At 43.3% G+C, this 25,959-nt stretch overlaps 1 protein-coding gene across 1 annotated transcript in view; it reads left to right on the top strand.

Moving 5' to 3' along the window:
- The window catches only part of LOC310862978 (receptor-type tyrosine-protein phosphatase gamma-like), a gene marked incomplete at its 3' end in the record, with an annotated part of 434,985 nt that overhangs the window by 229,354 nt on the left and 179,672 nt on the right, over positions 1-25,959 (top strand). The window contains 1 exon segment of the mRNA XM_083771100.1: positions 18,246-18,428. Within this exon segment, the coding sequence (XP_083627226.1) occupies positions 18,246-18,428 (183 nt within the window).

The following is a 25,959-nucleotide window of genomic DNA, read 5'->3' as shown; positions in this document are numbered from 1 at the left end:
AATTAGCAGATCTACAAGCTTGTTTATCTGCTCTTTTGAATTTGAATCCTGAAAAGTAGCCGTCTGGGACATTATAAGATATCCACACGATGATATGAATGAACAATAATCCACCTATATATTGAATATATTGAAGAATATAACATTGCAAATAAGAAAAGGAGTGACAGAACTAGAGAAAACGACCATCCTGAGCACATTTTTACTTTAAACTGTGTCCAGTTTTTCCATGTTCTACTACGTACCCCCTGTAGTAGGCTACCTCTGCCGCCATTTGAGAACCAGTGAGATAAACAAATGTTCACATTTGAGGGGCTTTATCTTCCTGGAACACCCCACTCCCACCCTAAGTCCCTGCGACATACTAGCGTCATGTCCAGGGGGTGTACTTGTACATCAATCTGCCTCACGCTATACAGACACAGGCGATATAGGCTCCTGCCCAATATGGGCCTCATGGCTTGGCAAGGCTTACTATAGAATAGAAGTGATCACGTCAGGGGGGCAGTCAGACAGATATTTTGTGAAGCCACTGAGGAAATCGGGATTTCCTGAAAGTTCATATAATGGCCTGTTGTGGCGCTGTCATTGGGCCCAAAAAAACCTAGACTGTATTACCTTAATAAACATGGTCATGAATACTTTCTGCTTCCAGTCACTAGTTTAAAGTCTCATTTCATAATATTCTTTTTGGAAAATGATGGTCCCATTGGCGCATGTTCTGAGGGGCGTGGCTACCGTTACAGTCATATACGGGATCCCCCACCCACTCAAGTCAAAATAAAAACCAACAGAGAAGAAGGGGGGAAGTCCCGCCTCGTTGTCTGGGCCAGCCAATGGGCCAGCTGGGCCCAAACAGATCTAGAAAGATGGCGATGTACACAAGGAAGGACTGACAGGCTTCATTTTACGTTCATGTTAGACCCGGGGAACGCTTTGTCCATATTTTTTACAGTCTATGGATCACGTACAATGATCTTACAATGAGTTTTTTTTTACCTTAACCCATTCTGACCTGAGATCAGATTCATACGAGGTTTTCCACTGGACACAAACTGGTCTGATGAACCCATTCTGACCTGAGATCAGATTAAAAAAATGTCAGTCGTTCTTCGATTTTTTTCAAAAATAGCAGACCTACAAGCTCGTATCACGCCACTTGGTGGCGCGATATGAGCTTGTAGGTCTGCTATTTTTTTTTAAATCGAAGAACGACTGACATTTTTTGAATCTGATCTCGGGTCAGAATGGGTTAATCAGACCAGTGTGTGTCCAGTGGAAACCTCGTGTGAATCTGATCTCAGGTCAGAATGGGTTAAATGTTGCCCAGCCCTAGCCTGTGAAGGGACTACACACAGCAGAACATACAGTACTGTACGTTGTACAACAGGGGTGCCCAAAAGGTAGATCGTGGTCTACCAGTAGATCACAAAGACTTTGCAGGTATAGATCACAGCATTTCATGGTCCTAAACATATCTTTTATTTAAATATTAAAAAAAACCTTTTTGGAATCTGATATTTCACGCTATTCCAAAGCCCCCTCAGGTACATTTTTAAACACATTTGGGCAATGGGATCATATTTTTTCTGGTGGGTAATAGATCTTTGTTAAGCTGGTCATTTTGAAAGTCTCTCTCAAGTCAAAGAAGTGTGGGCACCCCTGCTGTAAAGGAACCACAAGAAACCTTGAGTTTAGTCAACATTGCATTTCTCTCAGTTGTTTATTTGGCCTTGCGGTATGTACTGAAAACAAGCATCTGACTTCACTCTGGACTCCACAATGACAGAGAGAGAGAGAGAGAGAGAGAGAGAGAGAGAGAGAGAGAGAGAGAGAGAGAGAGAGAGAGAGAGAGAGAGAGAGAGAGAGAGAGAGAGAGAGAGAGAGAGAGAGAGAGAGAGAGAGAGAAAGGGAGGTTGTTGATTATAGCCAGAAACTGACATGAAAACCTTGACTGCATTTATATTTTATTTTACTGCACATTTCAAGATTGAGTCCCCTTTGCCAGTTTCCATTGTCAATGAGACACGTTATTGCGAAGGAACATCGCAGCACATAATAGACAAGAAGGATTTAATTTACTTTAGTTTTTACTCAAACAGGCTCACCTCAACTTCAATAAGGTTTATTGCATCATATATTAATACAGAGAAAGACCGCTGCACTTGAGTGCTTTAGTGTGTGGAAGCTCTACAGTGCCGGGTGAAATTAGCCCAATGCCGCCATTGTCTCCATCATGCCTGTGAACCTTAACCCATTCTGACCTGAGATCAGATTCATACGAGGTTTCCACTGGACACACACTGGTCTGATGAACCCATTCTGACCTGAGATCAGATTCTAAAAATGTCAGGCGCTCTTCGATTTTTCAAAAATAGCAGACCTAGAAGCTCGTAGCGCGCCACTCGGTGGCACGCTATGAGCTTGTAGATCTGATATTTTTCAATAGCTAAAGCACGACATGATGCCAACACCAAAATGGGTTCCCGTTCAGAATGGTTTAATAAAGACCATCTTGCGTAACTAATTTGGGATTTTAATTCGGGCAAAGTGGGTTTAGGAGGTAGACGGTGGGAAGGTTATTGAAATTCTGAAGTTTGGAATGACTCAATTTGACTTGGACTTTCTTCTAGGGATTAGCTCGCTCTAGCCCACCACAGAGAGTTGAATCTAGCTTGAGACCGTCACGTATCCAACAGCCGAGGTCACTTTCAAATTGTCTCCGCTTCAGTTCAGATTCATACATACATATACCCTGAGTCTGAGAATGTTTGAGTGGAATTGTTTTAGGATAATATAAGGTCAGACAAAGAGGCTCCGCTTCGGTCCTCAGACCTTCATCAGGTGAAATGTGTCTCATGTTGATTGCAAGCATAATATGCAGCGTGCCGTATAGTGTTCGTCGTGTTGCATTGCGTTGCGATGCGTTGTGAGCTGCCTGCTATAATGCATAGTGACACACATATAGTGACACACATAGTGACACACACGCATGCACACACACACACACACACACACACACACACACACACACACACACACACACACACACACACAGCGTAGATGTCTGTCCATCCTGGGGGGGGGGGGGGGGGGGGGTGGCAGTGTACCCATCAATGTTAATGACCTTTGGATAGACGCCATCTCCCTTGAAGCCCAGGAAAATCTCGAACAGAAGTATATCCCTGACTTGGACAAAGTATTTGTTAAATATTGTGCAATGGAAACGCAAACCAAGACTTTATATGAACATACTGTGCAAATGAGCTGTCAGATTCTTAATAACGGCACACACACACACACACACACACACACATACACACACACACACACACCTATATATCATTATTGTTGTTTTGTTGTCGTACTTGAAATGAAATGAAGGGATTTGATATAGCTTTCTCTCTCGGCTGTCATCGTTATCTGCTGAGCAATTTTAGCCCTCCAAACCTTGATCTGCTGGCTTTAGATAACTGCCGGAGCCAATGCCCCTGCATTCTGTTTGTGAATAGCACAGCTCAACAAAGCGCCTTGATTTGACTGCCTTTATTTCGGGCTTGCTTCTCGGCTACAAAGGAAATCTGACGATGCGCGAATTGGCGAGCTTTGAACGCGCTGACAGGAGCTCTTAAGCCATTCTGAACGGGAACCCATTTTGGTGTTGGCATCATGTTATGCTTTAGCTATTGAAAAATAGCAGATCTACAAGCTCATAGCGCGCCACCGAGTGGCGCGCTATGAGCTTGTAGGTCTGCTATTTTTGAAAAATCGAAGAACGACTGACATTTTTAGAATCTGATCTCAGGTCAGAATGGGTTAATCAGACCAGTGTGTTTCCAGTGGAAACCTCGTATGAATCTGATCTCAGGTCAGAATGGTTTAAGCCGTGCAGGTGGTATAGTAGCCCCCTGTCCGTCACAACGCAGCACAACATCAAGTGGTTCAGCCAAGCGGCCATTAAGTTGACACTCTGGAAACATTGCATAAAACTACCATTTACATCATTTGTGGTGTCGCAAATATATGTATATGTAATATATATGTATATGTATATGTATGTATGGGTACATGTGGACTAAGCGTGTAGTGGTGTGCTTTCCAGACCACATAATGTCTGCATGTGGCACATTGCGTGATATACATTGATCTGAAAAGAGAGAGTGTACACACCCAGGCTCTAGAAGTCTGTCTGTCTGTCTGTCTGCCTGCCTGCCTGTCTGTCTACAGTGTATTGTATACTGTATCTATCTACTGTACATAAAATGTGGGATGAAGATGGAACAGACAAGGATAAAGCTGCTCAGCCATTAAACTGTATCTGACTCCCAGTAGGGTTTGTCCTTATTGTCCTTGGCAAGAAAGTGGTGCACGTCTCTTTTAGAGCGAGAGCGTGAGAGAGGGCAAGGCGTGGTGTGTGTGGTGGCAATGGAATGATCCAGGTGTGGAATATTACCTTTCCTATTTGGCATGAGTTAGTGCGTGCGTGCGTGCGTGTGATTGAGGGAGAGAGACAGCCAGACAGACAGACAGAGGGGGAGAGAGAGGTGAAGGTTGCTGTCATGTGTGTGGGGGCGATGCATTTCTTTTTTTCAATGTGTTAATGCTCTGTTGGACAGTCAGATGAGATTATGGGATCGCTGTGTGGCAATAACATAACAACAGGGTGACCTGGACAGGTGTGAGGCTGGGCGTGTGTGTGTGTGTGTGTGTGTGTGTGTGTGTGTGTGTGTGTGTGTGTGTGTGTGTGTGTGTGTGTGTGTGTGTGTGTGTGTGTGTGTGTGTGTGTGTGTGTGTGTGTGTGTGTGTGTGTGTGTGTGTGTGTGTGTGTGTGTGTGTGTGTGTGTGTGTGTGTGTGTGTGTGTGTGTGTGTCTGTTTCCAAGTTTTTGTCACAAAGTGGAGAATATTGTGTCTTTGTTGTATTGATATTACAAAGTATATGGACAGGAGTGTTATATAACTCTGAAAGTGTAAAAACCCAATTTCACAATTTCACGCTGGCTTTTACCGTGTTTTCGGGCCTGCGTGTGTGCGTGTGTGTGCGCGCGCACGCACGCATGTGTGCATGCTTGTGTGTCTATAGTGTGTACCCTGGATGAGTGCCATTCCATGGAGATCTGTGTAAAATGTGCTTTGACAGGCTGGGAGATCAGTGGCTTGTGAAGTGAGACACATTTCAAGTGAAGAAGAGTGAATATGGGGTTTTTCTTTGGTCCTCTGTAACGATTCTGTACATTGTTCCTACGTAGGTGCGTGCGTGTATTGTGAAATGGCCTCTGACCCTGCTCTTTCATTCTGTTGGGCTCACTGTGACTGCTTCTGGGAAGGTCAAAGGCTACCTAAATGCCTTTATTTGCACATGCACGCACGCACGCGCACACACACACACACACACACACACACAAACACACACACACACACACACACACACACACACACACACACACACACACACACACACACACACACACACACACACACACACACAAGCACGCGCACACTGCTTCTAATGGAGTGCTATTTCAATGTCTCAGACATGGCGTTTCTTCCTCTCCTGGCTCTGGCCAGCGTTGCTCTGTGTGTGTGTGTGTGTGTGTGTGTGTGTGTGTGTGTGTGTGTGTGTGTGTGTGTGTGTGTGTGTGTGTGTGTGTGTGTGGTAGAGAGCAGAACGTCTTCCTGACTCAAGGTGATTGGAGGCAGCGAGCCACCAGCTGCAGCCGGGGTCCCTCACGGCATCGCCGCGCCAAACACCAGAAAATGCTTTAGCTGATTCGGGCTCCGTTTGGTCCCATAAGTTGGGCAAATTCAATCATGAAAACCAAGGAAAAGGCAATGACTCAAGGACAAATGTCAATTAGGATTTCCCTGCCCGTTGCGACGCACGGGGGATATGTCACGCGATTAGATTTGGAGGAACTTTAGACACGTTGAGTGGTTTAAAAATTTCAGCGTGTTCGCGAGAAGAATAATTTTGAATCGCGGGGCTGTGGACTATATACCGTAGCGACGCTTGTGGGAACGTTGTCTGCTTGCTAACTGATTTTAACTTTGTAAGGGCTGTGTTGTTTTTGTCTATTTTCAGACTCCTCCGTGGCAGTGATCAACCGCATGTTACGGCCCATGTGCCTAAATGATGCCACTCTCCAGTGCTTGATGTGCGGGCAGTAATTGGCTGCGCCGAGCCACGACTGACGCCTCCGAGGAGATAACGAGACGGCCATTTTCAGCATAATGCTGATGGACAATTTGAGCAGCTCACTTGATTCTGCCCCTATCGTAGAGATTCCCCTGTGAATTCATTAGGCCTCGCGGGTTGACGAGAGATTAGAGATGTGCATGAAATATTAATCACCTTAATGATTGCTGAAGCATTATACGGAAATTTGAAAATATTGAGAGAATGGTAAAAAGGTGTTTAAGCTATTGTGTCTGCTTTAAGCTATAGTATCTGTACTGTACAGGTGGCTGAGGCAGGAGAACGTTGGATATGGGAAGGGGGGGGGGGGGGATGTGAGAATTGGCACTATGTGCGGTTTAATGGATTCCAGAACAATGGCTTCCAACAGACGTTCTATAATAATGTAACTTAATGGGATGACTCTGCGTAACCTCACCCAGGAAGCGTAATGCCTTCTCCTCTTCTCTCTCTCTCTCTCTCTCTCTCTCTCTCTCTGTATTGTCTCATTCCGTCTGTCGTACAGCATAGCAGCTTTACCATCCGGATTGATTTCGGTAGAATTAGCTCTTCTGCCACTCTCCGGTGTGTCCGTTGATGCTGGTGCGATGCATTTCACTCACTCCAGGTGGGGATTTGTTCCGGCGCTAGCGGCTTCCTGGGATTACATCTAACACCCCCAACCCCCCCCCCCCCCCCCCCCCCCCCCTCCCCAAGTCACTCAATTGGGGCTCTCCTGGCAATCTGGGATATTCCTGAAATACAAGCCAGCTCCTCAACACATTGATTTGTGCCATTTGCAGGTAATCCTGATGGAATCATGGCCAGGGAGAAGACCTCTCACGGGAAATGGAACATATTGAGAGAAATGGAAGAGAATATCAAACTCCCAGACTCTCACTACAACTTCTGGTAGTGAGAGATGAAAGACAATAATAATATTTCTAAGATTTCGGTCAGGATTGCAACAGCACCACAGTAGTTCAGTCACAAACAATCGTTTAATGAATGCTGACACTGTTGATGGTTTCGTACTTGTATTTTTTGGATTTGAATGCAGCATTTGACACTATTGCTCATAATAATTGTAGATTACAGCAGTGCGTTGATATCTAGGACTGCTTTACAGCGGTTTACGTCATTCATTTTTAACTCTGAAATTTGTATAATTGGCTTACATTCTGAAATTCAATCATCATTTAATTCTTTATCCAGCAACTTTAACTTCGCTATAGTGGTTGCCTGTCTGTTTTAGAAATATAAGATTTTACTGATTCCTTTAAAGCGCAAATAACATGCACTTTAAAACGTCTTTTAATATTTAATATCATATTGTCTATGTCCATCAAATTTCTAATGGTTTGAGCCTCAATCACCACTCTGATATAACCAGGCCTTGTCATTTCTTTCTGGACTTTGAAAGCAGTTTTAGCTGCAATACCACAATGTCCTGAGGTGGTGGGGGTGCTGATATGCAGAATATTTAATATTTGAGTCATTATAATACTGATGCTAGAAAAAACCAGATTCGTTTCCATTCCATGCCAGCTTGGAAAATCAACAATGGTGGACATTGTAAACAAAATGGAAATGCAAATTTGAAACTGAAGACTGAATAAGGAGGAAATATACAAAGTAGGGTGACATTGATGACATCACGATGAGACCAAAATCAGTTGAGCTGTTCCTGAGAGCAATTTCCACACCTATAATATAGGTGCTTTACATTCATACGTACATACTAGAGATCAGCAGATGAGCTTTTTTGTCACCCGAATCCGAATGTGCATATTTATAATCCGCCCGCTATCTGACCGCATTAATTAATCAATCCAAACCACCCGCTCCGCTGCAGGGAAGCAAAAGTGTATACTGTATACAGTAGTATAGCCAATCTACAAGCTCACAACGCGCCACTGGCTCGCTGCGACGCGTTTTGAGCTTGTAGACCGGCTATTTATAAGTTGTGTCACTCACCACTGCCGACAGTTGACCAAAGTTACGGTAGTATATTCCCATTTCCAACAAGGCTGCCGTCCGTTCAGTCATTCACGTTCTCACATCGCAACGAACGTCTTTTCATGTGGCATATCCAGCCCTCGCTCCCATGCAGTCCCATGACACCGAGTCCCACGCCAAACTTATATTCTTCCCTTCTGTTTCAGTTAGTTGTACGTTTCTTTCATACTCTCAGCTGCCTGTTAGCCTAGCAGCTAGCAGACCACTCGCACACCATTGTTGTGGTCCTTACTTAGCCAATATAGGCGTCTAATTTGTGCCTGATGGAAAATATTAAAATACTACTAACGCACACATGCCGAGATTTTGTGCCTTTTGTATACCTATCCCTCTATAAAAAAGAAAATAATTGCGAAAAACTACATTATAAGCTATAGATAGATTCATTTATTTCCGTTTTAAAAGTTATAAAGCCTATTGATAGATGCCATTAATTTATTTCCAGCATTATTTCACCCACGGTTTATCCAATATTAATTTAAAATATATTTTAATGACCCATATCCACCCTAAACTGCGGTTACCCGCGGCAACCGCGGCTAAATCCGCGACCCGCTGGTCTCTAATGTATACTGTATGTACATACATTATGGAAAGCACACACTATACTACACTATACTTATCTATATAATCATTACATTTTCATTTCTCTGCCTTCAACTTGAAGGTACTACTAAAGTACTACTATGCGCTGTCTCCTTATTCAGTATTTAAGTCCGACGTCATTTTGTAGTGCTACGTTACGTCCGGGTCCAAGTGGCACCAGCTCCCGTCCGCATCTCATTCATTGTAAATAGAATATCTAAGCGCGTGAATCTTTTTACAATGACGTTATTTTTCAGAAAGGAAGCCATTGAGGGTTATAATGGTCACTCTTAATGCTTCCAACTCGAGTAGAAGTATTAATGTTTTGTGTCCATGTGTGTCCATGACGACAAAAATATATGATGTGGAGACAATAAAGACTATTATTATTTTATCCATTTGCTCTGTAAAATATTTCGGGGGCATGTTTAGAATGTGTGCAGGCTTGAGTATGTTGAATCTAGTTTGCATCAATTTGGATTTAGTTGACACAATAAAATAAAATGGCGATAGTATTCCATGTGGGGCAGACGGCCTGTCCCTGCCAGGTTTGGGAGAGCAGCGCAGCTTTGTTGTTGCGAGGAAAACGGTAAAATGAGACTTTCGTGGTTGTTTTCGTCTCAGATTTAGTCTGACGGAGCGTCACAGTATAACTCTATGGGGACACAAAAGAGACACAAAAGTAGTACCCGGAAGTATCTCGACTGAATTGTCGCCTCTGCTCATCTCTCTTTAGCCTTGTGCTGATTTCATTGGCATTCTCCTCAGAGATTGTTAGATATTTTTTAGATGGCACATTTCTCCTCAGAGTGTGTTTGCATTTTGTACGTGTTGAGAGGAAACCCTTTGTTTTTTTGCGTTATGATTACACTCTTTAGGCAGCCATCCCACAAAATCTTAGGTTTGTTTATACTGTAAATTGGAATTTTTGGCAGTTTCTTGGGGAGGAACTGAAGAGAGAGGTTGAGAGCACTGCAGCGCCTGCCACCAGAAACGGTTCTTAATTGACTGTAAAGCGCCCAACTCTCTCAAAGGTCAGAGGGAGCCACGGCAGTGTATTCACAAAGTAAATAATTCACAGTGATAAAGAATGCACGCTCCCCTCCTGTGAATCGTTGACAATCAGTCATGAAAAATGCATGAAAGCAACAGAAATCTGGGACGTAGAAGGGAGAAAAATGGGTTCCCCGTCCCCCCCTTCACTCCCCTTCTCCCTCCCTGTTTACCTGAGGGAACAATTAATGATGTCACATCATATCTCCTCGGTGATGAAAGTGGATTCACTCGGCTGTCTCGTCTCCATGCGGAGTTGGCTCCAGATAGAGAGTTGACCGCAGTGAGTTGACACATAGTTCATCCTGCAATCATTAACTCTCAATAACATGAACCCCATACGATCCTTATTCTAGACCTGCCATACTAGACGAACATTCGGCAAAGAACAGGTGAACATTCAGCAAAAAATGATTTATAGCGAGCTAATGCAAAAGTATTGCTGCTATGGGACTATAGCTTGTTGTGTCAGGAAAGGGGAGGCTGTTCATGTGATACTTCATGGGATTCACTGGCTCTTATCAAAATGCTTCAGTAGGCCTAGGAGATTCAAACCTATACATGAAAAGAGAAAAGTGATGTTATTCACTGTCAATAATTCCCAAATGTTTAGGCAAATACACTACTAACACGGCAAAGTGGACCGTGAGAATACGTTTTATTGTCGGCGTGAGCCATTTGTCGGTAGGGCATGAAATTTAATCTTGGTGTAACCACATATAGTCCAAGAGCAACATGCACTTTTCAGCTTGATATTTAAAGGTATTATGACATTATTTATAACATAATTTTAACAACATTAAAAGTCTTGGCCATGGTCCTTCAAACGTGTCTAAAAAGTTTGAACACTCAACTCCACTCCAGTATTTCTTGCCAGGAGTTTTTGTGTATGTGTAATCTGCATCCTGAGAAGCCATGGAAAAACACATTCTTTTAGCCTGTAGATGTCGGTAATTCCCCCTTTCCTGTCAACCCAAGATGCGCTTCTTTGACAACGTGGTAGGAACGTCACCGTCAAAAATAAAAGAGTCATCTAGGCCAGTTGGTATCCAGTGTAAGGACTTGTGTTGATTGACACAGCCAACAACAGAGCAGATTGATTTTTCTCTAGAAGCCATTATTAGTAAGTATTACAAAGAAACAAAGTCGCGGTCACAATGAGGAAGCGGAGAGGAGAGGGCGGAAAAGAGAGGGTAGGCAGGGAGCAGAGGGGAGGGGGCGGAGGTTTAGCAGGGATCTACGTATATGCCTGCCGTCCAAACAGATGAGACATTTTTGCATAATTATTCACAAAAGTCCAGACAGCAGAGAGTCAAGAAAAGCCAAAAAAGCCAAAGAATCTACAAAAATGTGTTTTAAATGTCACAATCCCTTTAAGGCTCTGACTTCAGCCAGCCCATTCGGTGCACATCACCCTATAGCCATTAGCCATCTGTGATTGAGGTTATTGCTCTTTAAGCCGAGGCAGTCTCCCCTCTCGTTGTCTGCCGTTCCCCCCCTTCCAACCTCCCTATACGGCTGCTTTCAGCAGGCATTAGCTGTATTAAGACAGTGACTAATCTCTTCGCACCATGCCTTCACTGCGTTTGCTGTGGCTGGCAGCAATCGGGGCCGGATCCATAGGTAACGCTAGCCTTGTACAAAACCCAGACCACCTCGATCGATACCCACCCCCCAGGCAAGGACGGAGATGGAGCATAGTGGAAGAGAGCAGGATGCTTCCTAATTCAATGAAATAGACATTACCCAAGCGCTTGGAATGCGCCAGGGCATGAGTAATCATAGACAAATTCATTTTGGAGCCCCGGAGCCCAGTATTGCTTTCAATTAGCCCATTTTCGGCGGGAACCCCTTTTGATGTTAGCATTACGTCGTGCTTTAGCTATTGAAAAATAGCAGATCTACAAGCTCGTAGCGCGCCACCGAGTGGCGCGCTACGAGCTTGTAGGTCTGCTATTTTTGAAAAATCAAAGAGCGACTGACATAGAAGACATTTTTTTTAATCTGATCTCAGGTCAGAATGAAAACTGTCAGGATGTAGAAGACATTTTTTTTAATCTGATCTCAGGTCAGAATGTGTTAGGAGCACAGTTTAGACCGAGTTGGATGCATATAGTGGGGGATAGTGGGAGTGGGCCCGGAGAAAGGAGAGAGGGGGGAGACGGTTTCTACCGTCTCATTTTCTGTTGACATTGCCAATTTGCAGCTAACGTCTTCTTCGGGGGGAGGAGGCGTTCGCGCTGAACGGTATTGCTGGCGCGGCTCAAGGTTAACTAGGCCTGCCTCCGTCTACAGTCAAATGCAGAGAAATCCATCCAAATGTGGTTGAACACGTTGATAAAATGATCACGTTTAAGCAGGCGTGTAGCGTGAAATGTTCAGTAAGACAGTCGTTGCGATTGATTCCACCAACAGTTCTCTCTCTATATTTATACAACATGCAATGCATGCATGCACGCACGCACACACGCACGCACGCACGCACGCACAAATTGCGCATTGTCTGCTGTTTGAAAAGCCTATGAGTTGAGTTCCCATTAATTTTGAACTCTCTTGTTCCCTGTCACTCAAACAAAAGCTAAGAGGAAGGGGTCACCCACTTCAATATTAAAAAAAGATAATTTGGAATTAAGTGTACGCAGCGAACCAAGCAGTGCGAACCCAGCAGTGCCTCAATGCTGTTTGGGAATTACCTTTCAAATACCAAAGTAATGGAAATCATTGGACCACTCATGACAAGTCACGTTAATAACATTATTAACTTTAAAGAAAATCTGTGCAGAGGTTTTGTAAAGTGTCAAACTGGTGACAGTGCTAGTCAACTTCTCTCAGCAGACAGACAGAGGGTGAAATGAAACAAAGGAACGGTGATAAAAGACATTCAAACAGAAGTTGTCATCGTACGCGATTTAGTTTATTTTAAGACGGCTGTTTTCGTATAATTACCTCCAACACCTGCGCTAAATGACAGAACTTTATGAGCTCTACAAGCACCTCATGCTGGGAAATGTCCACAACCCTGTGTTTCGCAGTGGTAATTATAGTCTCAAACGTCATAGTATATGAACACGACAACTGCATATGTTATCATAAGCACAAACAATATGATAGTATACAGCCAGCCCACATTGGAATGGGCCCTAATATAATTACCAACACAGATCAGCCCTATTTCACAGCCCTACCATAGTTCTGTGTAACATGTCAAATCTTGTCAAATCTTCCTGTCAATGACGGTGTGATGAACGACCATTTATTTAAAGGACGACTCTCCATTTTCTTCTTCAAATTGGTCCTCACTAATGCTCATGATAAAATGGTACCATTTTGTTCTATTCTTGTCTCATAGAAGGGCCGTGGACACTTCAGAAACACGCCTATCAGTGACATAATCATATCTTTCCACACAAATCTATTAATGCAAGAACGATGCCTTCCATTATAGCATGCAGACTTTCCCATGCACGAGTAGAAAGCCTGCCGTTTCCATTCATTCACACCTCTGAAACACAGACCGAGTAGACAACAATGGTACATAGATACCCTATTATAATGAGCATTAGTGAGGACCAATTATCATTTATATGAAGATAGACCATCCTGTAAAGAGTGTAACAGAATTTTAGATGTGTCGATGTGTTCATGTTTATACATAGAGCAGTTTCACCTGCTTACGTCTACTTAATCCACAAAGGTATAAACCACGTAGGCATCGGGGGGTGGTACGTTTGGACAAAAAGGAATTTTTGAAACACTCATGGACTCATTAGCCTACTGACTAAAATAAATGAGCCCTCAAGGGTCTAGTTATGCGGAATACATTTTATGTGCCGTGTGCACTACTTAACAACAATGAACACGAGAGGTAGATTAGAAAGCATTAAAAAGGTGCACTAAACAATTGTTTTAATAATTTAATAACATTTTTGAGGTTGTTCAAACAATTGCACCCACTGGCGATTTAACCCATTTTGGGCGGGATCCCCTTTTGGTGTTAGCATTATGTTATGCTTTAGCTATTTTTGAAAAACCGAAGAACCACTGACATAGAAACATGGCTTTTTCAGAAAACTGTCAGGATGTAGAAGACATTTTTAGAATCTGATCTCAGGTCGAACTGGGTTAATACATGAGGTACTGTAGATTTACTGCTACAGTACACTGTACACCCAAAAGGGATTTTGGTGCAAGTGCAACCAGCCTTTATTCCTGCCTTTAATTAGTCTGTGAACCACCACTTACTCCCGAGGCTGTGAACCACCCTAACAATATCCCTTCTGCAGCCTTCTTGCATATATTCAGTGACAGCATATTATATTGTAGTCTTGCGGTGTTCTCCTGATGAAGTTGTGTTGCATTCAGAGTGTAGACTAAAATAACGCTCACCGTGATGTCACCCATTGGTTTGTGGTGTTGTTGAAGTGCTAAGCCAAGCATGTATGCTACTACTACTACGTGGCTTATTCCTAACCGGATAATGTTTTTTTAAGATACATATTTTAACATGCTGATTTTAGCATTATGTTTCACACTGAAAGCTTATTCCCGCTTGGCTGGATGTCTTGCACTGCTGCATCAGAGGAGGGATCTGACGCTAAATTGTTTTGAAAGCATCTGAAGCATGGTCTATTTACCATGGCCCATTATGCTTGTATGTCAGGTGCGTAACTACCGTGACACAGCCAAGGCAGTTGCGTTGGAGTGGCCGTGCAATTTAGGGCCCGCCCTATATAAAATAAAATAAATAAATACAAATCTATACTATTCTACAGATATGCAATGGCAGTTGATAGAACTTTGACAGAGCCCCGTTACGACACTGGGCTTGCGTACAGCTTGTGTGTGAGTAAGGTTGTCCAACTTGTCCCGATCCAATCACGTCATTTTCAAATCATCAGAATCGGATCGGGAGCAAACAAGCGTGATCGGGGCCATCCCTAGTATCAATATCATTACATCCATATCATGGATATTGTATTAGTATCGTATAGTCAAAGCTAACGAACTTTAAAACAGCACACAAGGACACATTTCAGTACATTCACACACTGCTTGTTAGTATCTTAACAGGCGTAATACTGAGAGGACATGTGTGTCAGTTAGGCATGCAACGCATGAGATTTTACAGTACTGTACGGTGCCGATATTGATAACCTATACCTCGGTAAACTACATTATATATATATATATATATATATATATACATATATATATATACATGTGTGTGTGACTGATTACCCAGGACCGAATGGAAACAAGACAGCAAGGACTTTTATCAGTGATCCCTTTGGACATGTGTTTGACTGTACCCTATGTCCCTATAGGCCTACTGATTACATTTCTGCAAATAAAGTATTCAATCAATGAATCAATAGATATTCCCCACTGTATTTCACTGTTCTATGGCTCCCCCTAATGGCCGTTTTGTACCCTGTACGCTGGAGCAGAGGAAGTGCAATCTGCGCATGCTCACAACTGTCACTGTGTGCCTCCGTGTTGACACTAGTTCACACTTAGTTAGTACATATGGAAATATGGAATATACAATTGGATCTGGGTGTCTTTCAGCAACACTAACTCAAAGGTAGGAAGCAACTTTTCAATCTACTGCAGCTGTGTGGTGAAAATAAAGGTTTTGCCTTAGTCTCAGCGAGTGGAGTTGCTTTGCATATGCGCAGCATGCGCCGCCCACCGACGCTGTATTCAAATACCGTAAGCTCGGAAATCTCACGGTATCAACACTGTGGCTGTTCCTGTCGCGGTATTACCGAAATTCTGTAAACGGCATGTCAGTGAAGTGAACCCAGGCATAGGAGTTGCTGTACAGTGTGCGTGTGTGTGTGTGTGTGTGTGTGTGTGTGTGTGCGCGCGCGCGCGTGTGCATGCGTATGTGTGGATGGGGTGATGATACGCTGTCTCGCCAGCTCTGTCTCAGCTCCGCATAAACAGCAAGGTGTTGGATAGAGCCCATGTCACATTGTCAGATTTCAGCACCAGCCATGCCATGGCACGCAACGCCATGCCAGGCCTGCCTCTCTCTCTCTCCCTCTCTCTCTCACTCTCTGTCTCTGTCTCTCTCTCTCTCATATCATTCCTTTCACCTCTCCATCTCTATGTGTTTGCCTCTTTGGCAATCTGTGGCTGTTTGACTGTCACTCTGTCTCTCTCTCTGTTTCTTTCTTTTTTAGTTTCTCTCTCTTCGACACTATCTCTCTGGGTTTGCTCTTTCTGCCCCGGGCTGTCAATCCCTGGACACACACTGTCAGAGCATGTCGCTCTACAACACCCGGGCGCGAGCGCGAGCGCGAGCACACACACACACACACACACACACACACACACACACACACACACATGACATATGTTTATGGCCACAGTACACAGTACACACTAACACTACGTATGTACTCCCTAACACTGGCACAGTCATACACTATACAATTCCCGTTCATTCAACTCTGAGATGGGTCCATTTTTAACACTATCAGAGTTAAATGAATACAGAGGATTTCACTGTGTATCCACACACATATGCCATGACCCATATATGCACACAAACTGTGTGAGCGGTGTGTGTGCACACACACACACACACACACACACACACACACGCACGCCACACACACGCACGCCCGTGTCCTTCTCCAAACTTCTGGTGTTTGTGAGTTACTGTTACTCAGCTTGCCAACGCTGCAGATGCTGGCTTGTAGAAAGAGGGTTGAGTATGGGGTCAGTAGTACACATTCCAAAATCCACATTATATAATAGTGCAAATGGCCCGTGGACAGAAATGGATCTGGTGTTTCAAGGTACAAGCAGTAAAAGGGACACTTTCACATAAAAACCCCATGAATATTACATTTTCTACTCCGCTGTGTATGCTGCTTCAATAGAACAAATGTTTCCAATAGAACAAAAATGTGTCAGTGTTGGTTGTGCTTGCCTACCATGTTTATTTTGTGAACTAATTTTGATTTGACATCATCGCGGTATGTTTGTCCTTTGTTGATTTCATGTTGACATCAAGTCAAGTATAAGGATAAACCTTTTTTAAGAGTGGCTGCTGCAATTATTATTTGTTTGTACAACCTACCCTCAAAAACAGCAAACACACCATGTATAGCCGCAGGGCAGATGTGAAAAATGTACGAAATGTCTGGAAATGGAATGCATCGTCAGTCATAACCGTGGCAGGCTGTATTATAGTTATGTAATTGGCACCTGTTGATTACCCTGATGGCCTGGCTGTGGATGGAATTTAGCATAGCTGTGGTATCATCCACCGTGAGTGTCGAGGTCCATGAACCGCTTATTCATGGCTATGCACTGCTTGGCACACTGTATACTTATATGTACTGTACGATGTGCTCACTGCTGGGGCTATTGCACCACACCCTGTAGCAGCTTTCCATAATATGCTCTGTGCAGCAGCCATAATTGGAAAGAAATTGGGACTTCCTTCACAGCTGTTATCAATGACGCTGATTATGGTTGTGTTCCATTCTGGGTGCTGATATTGTGCATGCTGGTGTCTAACTGGAAAGACTAACAGCAGTGCGTCTCAAAGGCCCCTTTTTTAACCAATTAATTGTCATTGAAAACAATCTGAACTGGTTCAATATTGCGCGGGTTGGGGAAAAAGAACCAAAGCGGTGGTCTATTTGGGTCCATTTGGTTCCATTTGTGCAGAGTTATGGGGTTCCTTGACATTAAAACATTTGAAAACCCACTGTGCTACACAAAATGGAACGGCCTTCAGAATCATTGATAACACCTGTGAAGGAAGATAGGCCCAATTTCTTTCCAATGTGGCTGCTGTACATGGAGTCTACTCGGGGCGCGTGTGCAGCTCCCATGCCAGGTGGTGATGCAGCTCGTCAGGGTGCTCTCGCTGGTGCTCCTGTAGAACATTGTGAACCAGTGTTGTTTTTGGCAGCAAATTTCGATTTTAGTTTTAGTCGTTGTCTCTTGAATAGTTTTCACTTAGTTTTAGTCACATTTTAGTCGCCTGGAATGTTCTAATGTTTATAGTCTAGTTTTAGTCGACTAAATGTCATACGATTTTAGTCGACTAAATCTACAGTTGATTTAGTCGACTAAAATGTGTTTTGACAGGCCTTGATGTCGTTGTAATGACATATTTTACACTTTGGTTGCATGCTGAAAATAGCAGACAACGCGTCGCAGCGCAACCCAGCATAAAACTGGTCCCACTAGTCCCTTCCTAACATTTTAGTCTAGTTTTTATTTGTTGACGAAATTGTCAGTATATTTAGTCTTAGTTTTAGTCATCATAGATCTGTTTTTAGTGAAAAAAGGTAGTCGACGAACATTTTTCGTCTTAGTTTTAGTCGACGAAAACAACACTGTTGTGAACCGCATCACTGACGTCCGTTGCGTTTCCTTTTCCTATAGGTACATACGGGCCAGACGAGGGCTGGGCATCGGCTTACCCGGAATGCAGGGAGAGGAATCAATCGCCGATCAATATTGCGGACCAGGAGGCCAGAGTGTCCACAGAATATCAGGAGTTGACCCTGGAGGGCTTCGACGCAGAATCCTCGAATAAGACATCGATGAAGAACACTGGCAAAACAGGTATATAGTAGAGCCTGGGTTTCACTTTGCATTCATCATACAGCATATCCCACTGCAGTTGGGCCTCCCATGTGTAACCTACTATTTACAGTAATTATAAGTTGAGAAATGAGGAGGTAAATGAATGCTAAAAAATGTCACCTAACATAGCGTACTGTACCTTACTCTGGCTGACTTACAGGTCCCCTGGTAAGCTTCCCATTGCTTGGCTAGTACTGTGGTTTTAACCCATTCTGACCTGAGATCAGATTCTAAAAATGTCTTCTAAATCCTGACAGTTTTCTGAAAAAGCCATGTTTCCATGTCAGTGGTTCTTCAAAAATAGCAGACCTACAAGCTCGTAGCGCACCACTCTGTGGCGCGCTATGAGCTTGTAGATCTGCTATTTTTCAATAGCTATAAAGCATAACACAATGCTAACACCAAAAGGGGTTCCCGCCCCAAAATGGGTTAATCATTGGGCTAGCGCTCGCTAATCAATATCATTTATAATAATTAACATCCGCTGTCTGGGCAGAGAAGCACCACAAAAAAAAACCCCGAATGAGAGTCGTTATGTTCCATTTTGTGGCCGTCGTTCTAATCAATCACTAAATGTTTCAGTGAACAGCACTACACTACACACTGCCAGTGGTGGAAAAAAGTACTCAAATGCTTTACTTCAGTAAAAGTGTCAATACTGCAATATAGAAATACTCTGTTACGGAAGCATGAGGCCAGTCCGCTCGAATTTGAAGTCGGCGGGGCGAACGGTTCTCGAGTTACGTGGATTACAGACGTACAAGACGTACTCACAGAGACAGAGGTGCATTTATAGTTAGGTAACCCAAATCTGAAAAGTCACTAAAACGTTTTCAAATAGGCCTACATGTTAGTGGAGTATTTGGATCCGAGATGTAGCGGCGTGGAAGTACAGTAAATTGGAAATACTCGAGTAAAGTTCAAATACCAAATGTACTTGGCTACTTTCCACTATACTACACTGCACTGTAGAATGCACAGACAATATGCTGTGTTGTGACTGTCTCACACAGAGTCCTGTCTCATATTGGCATAAATGCGTCCGCATGTCACAATGTGCCGCACTACATCCTACACGTGAACCGAACAAGACAGGTGCAATATGGAGCGATAATAAATTGTTGCACAGACAGTTTTCATTCAGACATGATGATGCATCCATATTAGCAAAACTGACATGGCAGGTGTTCCCTATCTGTAATAATACGCGGGGCCATCTGCATTCAAGTCGCGCGACATCTCTCGGATCCCCCCCCCCCCCCCCCCCCCTTGTCAAACCCACAGGTATTTTTCACAATTTCAGCCTGTCACAAAGACGGATGATCCTCTCTCCCCTCTGTGTGCAAATGGAGTTGAAAGGCTTTCGTGGGAGCAACAGGCCGGCCACAGGTGGTTTGTGTCACTAATATTGACAGCACTCAGAATGCAGCCAGCCGCCCAAATTATCATAATTTCAGAGTTGCGCTGCCCTGAGCACAAGTGTGTGCTCGCCGGAATTATGTTTTGCATTATGGTTTGACCGTTCATAGACTTGTGTCTACTGAATTGAATTGCAGTCGAAATACACTTATCTTCCCAGTACTTCCACAGTGCCTCACATACCGCAAACACTAGACCATGTGGTATTAAGTCATTATGTGCATTAACCCTTTTAGCTTAAAATTGTGGCTGTAGATATAGTGATTGATTGTCCAGGAGTACAATGGTGAGAATCTCCTTAACCCATTTAGACCCGAGTTAAAAACATTCACTTTGAAATAGGGATGCCACCGAATAATCGATTTTCCGATTAATAGTTGCAGTCTCTGAAATCGATTTTAGTATTTCATAATCAAAAATCAAAAATCAAAAAAAAAAAATATAGCCATAATATTGGTTAATAAGTAAGGCTGCATGATATATCGAACATGTACCATGTAACATGTCTGTTAGAGTCTAACAGACACAGTTAACGATGCTTGTTAAGTGCCTGCCAGACAGACAATCAGATTAAATGAAGGCAGGTGTAGAGTAGAGTGTAGACTAGTGAACTGAACATGTTCTCTTTATATCAAGTACTTCATACCAGCCCCTTATGAAACTACTTATCCCCAAATCCAAATGGATTTCATTTTCCATCCTGAATGGCACTGAGAAGATCTCCACAAAGGTTTACTCATCAAAACTGATTATAAAACTGTAACCATCAAAGCATGCACTCAACATATAATGGTTATGTGACCATGGCATGTGCATAATATAAAATCTTAAAAGTTAAGCAGCTTGCTTGATTAAACATTTTTTTTACTTTAAGGTATAACTGGAAGGCAGCATAGGCTATACAATGATGTAATCGCAACTGTCAGCGCTGCTAGTGCACTGAGTGCACACACTGGGAAGTGGGAACAATTACAAGTACTACTACTACTACTACTTTCTTTTCTTTTTGGGGAGGCCCCTGGAGGCTCGAGGCCCGTTTCAATTGAAACGATTGAAACATAATGTGACCAAATTTGACTAGGAAGGAGACTGCCATTGGATTATTATTTTTTTTTTTCATTTCATATCAAAGCAGGGAATCATAGCTTCAAATTGACATATCGGTTGTTCAGTTTGACCCACCAGTTTTGGAGATATGGCTTATATAGAGCGATGTCTTGCAGAAAACAGCGAGTTGAGAAAACAGGCTTGAAAAAGGTTCACTGCTGTGGTCTCTAACATTACACCTAGCTGCATTTATTTCATATTTACATGTCAATTTCAGCTCTGACACTTATTTCAGACATGCTCTAGTATGTGAAGAGTCTGCCTGTGCTATTAACTCATAAAAAGTTGAAAAGCTGGAATGTGCGCGATGGCAGTCTCTCAGTCAAATCTGGTCACATATATATATATAAGGCCGCCACTGGGCAAGAGTAGAGCTGGAAGTGATGATCCTCCACTTTTGTTCACTTGCAGTTGTGCACTTGCTTCATGGAGGTCACCTGACAGCCAATCAGGGCAATATGTTGCAGCTTGTCCTTGGCACACGGGGGGGGGGGGGGGGGGGGGGACAGCCAGGACCGTATGGACCCAGGCTGTGATGGAGCACGTCGGCAAGCTTTCAATTACCGATGAGTAAAAACTCAGCCCGTGATGAGTCGAGCTCTTTCCAGTTGCCATGGGAAGAAGAACATCATTTGCGGGAGCCTTTTTTCCTGATATAGACAGAGGATGTTTCCCATTTTATTAACCCATTTTGGGGCGGGAACCCCTTTTTGGTGTTTTAAGCATCATGTTATAATTTAGCTATTGGAAAATAGCAGATCTACAAGCTCGTAGCGCGCCACCGAGTGGCGCGCTACGAGCTTGTAGGTCTGCTATTTTTTTATAAATCCTGAAAATGTGCCTCAAATCTTTCAGAGTTTCAGTTTTTAACTCAAATATTTGCTTCTGGGGGTGCCCCTGGAACAACATATTTTCAGATGGGGTCGGCGGCATATTACATATAATTTTTGGGGTCCTTGACATGAAATATTGAGAACCACTGAAAAAGAAACGTTTTTTTATTTTCGATGTCAGGCCTAAATGGGTTAAGGACACTGGTGATTGGACCAAAGGACCTTGAACTACTCAGCTGAGTTAAGACTTGAGCGATGGAGCTGGGTAGGGGGAGATGAGCTGGGTGGGTGGGTTCCCTTTGGAAGCCATTTCTCATCTCAACCCTTTGGGTTCAGCGCCAGAATGGCTACTATAGGAACATGCTCTTATGTGAGATCATCCGATTGTTAGGTGCGCACACACGGAACTCATCGTTCTCGGTAATGAAATCCACCTCGGTTTCGGACACGAGCATAGCCTGATGGATGAGTGGCCGAAAGGTAAAACACAGCACAATGGATGAGGGGGTGAGAATGCACCCCCTGTGGGGCGCAATGCACTCACAATGGAAGGGTCAATCATATACACTAGCTAGAGACATAGATATAGAGCCACTTCCTCTGTCAGGAAGCCCTGCCCTCTAAGGTCACATAGTGCGGGTGTGCTGCTCAGCAGAGACTATAGTTGCTGTAGAGCGGTTAAAAAAATATATACCGTAGCCAAAAAACAGTCAAAAAATAAATAAAAATAAACATCTATTAGAAACAGCTACCTGTGCGGTCAGTAGAGTGCATGGCCAATGCACAGTACAGTTTTGAAATCCCACAAATGGACCGTTCTCTCTACTATTTTGTAGGAAATCTATGAGATAATGCAAATATTAGTGTAACTAATAAGCGGACAAGGCGTATAGAGAATTCTCAGTGCAGCTGCTTGTTCTTTTTCACTGCAGACATCTGGTATACCTCTGTCTCATTATTACCGGCAGGTTCCCCGGGAAGGAATAAAGATATGGGGAAGAACAAGCAAACATCCTCTTCACATTCCAATAGTTACACTATGAGTGAGTGCCGCGCGGCTGCCACGATGAAAAGGAATCCATTTGGATCAGCGCAGTTAGCTTAATCAGGCTCGGCAGCGACAGTGTGTGTGTCATCCCCAATGGGAATGGACCAGGGAAGCACCGACCTTCAAGGAGCTTGTATATCGCCAGCGCTGACTAACGCCTGGAGGAGCGAGATGAGAGTTATATAGCGAGAGAAAGACACAGAGGGAGCCTTCAAATCAGAGAGAGAGAGAGAGAGAGAGATAGTGTTTCACCTATACCATGCTACACAAATGGACTGACGAAATACCATAATAGTCACAGAAGCACAGGGTTGTCCTTCACCGTGCGACATAAAGGCTGTTTTTCAAATAAGGCCATGCTAACATCAGTAAGTCTCACAGTAGTGACATCACGCTATAGCACCATTGTTTTGATTTACATTTTACAATTTACAAAACTAATATTGTGTCGGCATACTATCAGCATCATGTTATTTGACACGATCCCATTCTCCTTCGCTCACTCTTTTTCTCTCTCTCTCTCTCTCTCTCTCTCTCTCTCTCTCTCTCTCTCTCTCTCACACACACACATAACTTGATGACAGCCTACATTTATGACAATTAGATACACATGTGTTGTGTTGTTATTCATTTAGGGTATAGCCTGATTGTTTTAAATCCGTTGTTCTTGCCACTGTATAAGATCAAGAAAGACTTGCGTATATTGCCCATCGACTCTCACAACATAATGTTTAATGTGCATCGGTTTTGTTTGGCAGAAATGTGTGCGGTTAGGAGGAAACGTGCGCTGGCCTTGGACACCGACACATGCTGTACGTGACATTGATTCACTTGTGTGTGACTATACGGCGGAACAACAATGTCCCTATAGCTTATTCTCTGTCTGTACCGAGTTCTATACAGAACAGCAAGGCGGAATCAAGACCATGGTGTTGGGCAATGGTGGAAAGTAACCAAGGGAAACTTTGACAGAAAAAGACTCGCTCTCCGTATAGAAACGTAGAAAGTAAAACTAATTAAAAAGACTTCGTCTGTGCTCATAGCATTGTCTGGGAAAATCATATAGCACTGACGAAGTGCTTTTTAATTGCACTTTGAGCACAGAGCACTTTATGAGCATGATTAAATAAAAATAAAAAATATTTTCTTAAGTCTCAGTCTAAGGAGTTTTACTTCTAGTTTCTATACGGTGAGCGAGTCTTTTTCTGTCAAAGTTTCCCTTGTGTTTTTGAGACCACCGCTACCGTAGTCAAGTTTGGGGGAAAAAGGACCAAGAAAGGCAGTTTTCTCAGTGCTTCTGGGAAAGTAACTAAGTACATTTGTCATTTACTTAAGTACAGTTTTTTTTTTTTTACTTTACTTGAGTATTTACAATTTCCCAATACAATTATTTTACAACTTGAATTAGTTACTTTGTAGATTGATTAATTATTACAGAACATACATTAACCACTTCTTCAGCCCTACATTTCGGGCATTTGAAAATAGCAATAGATCGAGGACCACCTGCATGAATAGGCTCAGCTCAGCAGTATAGTTCTGGTGAGTTTATTGGAAAGCAGCAGAATGTGGGGAGTCAACCAAAAGTTCTAGCACATACTGTACAACAGCTGCAGAGCACAACAGTGCCCAGCTTCTGTGATACATAATGGAGGGCTGTTTAATAAAGGGAGAAGCTAGGAGGTGTTGAGTGAGGTTATAGCGTCCCACGATCTTATAGAATAAACCTTTCAGGAAATGTGCGTGCATTCAAGGCTTTATTTCCATGTGAGCCCCATGTTTATACACATTACATTCAGCCGACCAAAGTTTTTACGACTTATGCCATCTAATTCCTGCACTTCTCTTAATGCACTTCTCTTAACGCCTTGATCTGAACCATTAATGAAACTATCCCTTAAGGCCTGACCACGGCCGGCCGGGTATATCTAGGCCACTTCGGCCATTGCCTAGGGCGGCAGATTGCCGAGGGCGGGAGTTAACCCATTCTGAACGGGAACACATTTTGGTGTTAGCATCATGTTATGCTTTAGCTATTGAAAAATAGCAGATCTACAAGCTCATAGCGCGCCACCGAGTGGCGCGCTACGAGCTTGTTAGTTGAGTCACAGACTAAGGTTCTGTGACCATCCTCTGGCAAGGATGGTTTGATGATTGATTTGATCTCTATGGACCCTTTATAAAAGATTTCGCTCCCAGGTCCCTCGCAAAAATCCCTGCATTTTTTGCTAGAGGGCCAAATTCAAAATGGCGTCCGGCACCATAGCCAAAAATGAACTTTTGATCTAGATGACCTAGAATCGTGTATGAAGACACTTTTCCATACAAGTCAAGCATGAGGATTCCAAATTTGACACAATTTTAATCATAAGACCTCGTTTTGGCCCCGGAATTCAAGATGGCCGCCATCCAGTGGAGTGAAAACATTACTTTTGAATAGGAAAGCAATCTATTTGGGGGTTGTAATTTTTACAGACACATAATACATGTGTCAGATAGCATTCTGTCACTGGTTTCTGAATCATCAGATTCAGGTGACTCCACCCTCCTCCTCTGTGCATCCTCCTCCTCATCCTCATCCTCCACCTCCTCACTCTCAACTCCCTCGTCATCTTCAACTGGTAGGTGTGTTGGGAGAGCAGGCCGCAGGTGGCAGACAGGACGACAGCGACCACCCACCAACTCTCAATCTGTCTGAGTGGTGCTTCAGTGTGGGGTGGAGCACTAGATACACCAAGTAGTTGGTGTGGAGGCAGTGTTGGTGTAGGCTATCTCCATCTGGAGTGAGACAGATTCATTATTTTTCTTCATTCTTTACTAATTGGCAGCACAGGCTTCTTGTCTCCATAGATTACCTGTCCCTTATATGCAAAGAACTATTGTTCTACCTCCTTCTCAAGGTCAAGGCTATCTCCACACCGTGAGAGCTGCTGCTGTGCCACAGAGATTTTTACCACCTTGTCATACACTGATGATTTTCCTTTGACATAGAAGCCTGAGTTGGCATCACAGCCTGCATAAACAGTGAAGAGGATGGTGTCAGCGTCAGACTGCTCAATGCTGTAGTCTTCCATTGGTTGTTGTGTTGACAAGTTGATGCAAT

The sequence above is a fragment of the Protomyctophum parallelum genome (genome assembly GCF_964188405.1).
Source record: "Protomyctophum parallelum genome assembly, chromosome: 8".
NCBI lineage: Eukaryota > Metazoa > Chordata > Actinopteri > Myctophiformes > Myctophidae > Protomyctophum > Protomyctophum parallelum.
This window is presented reverse-complemented; position numbering and strand designations above follow the sequence as displayed.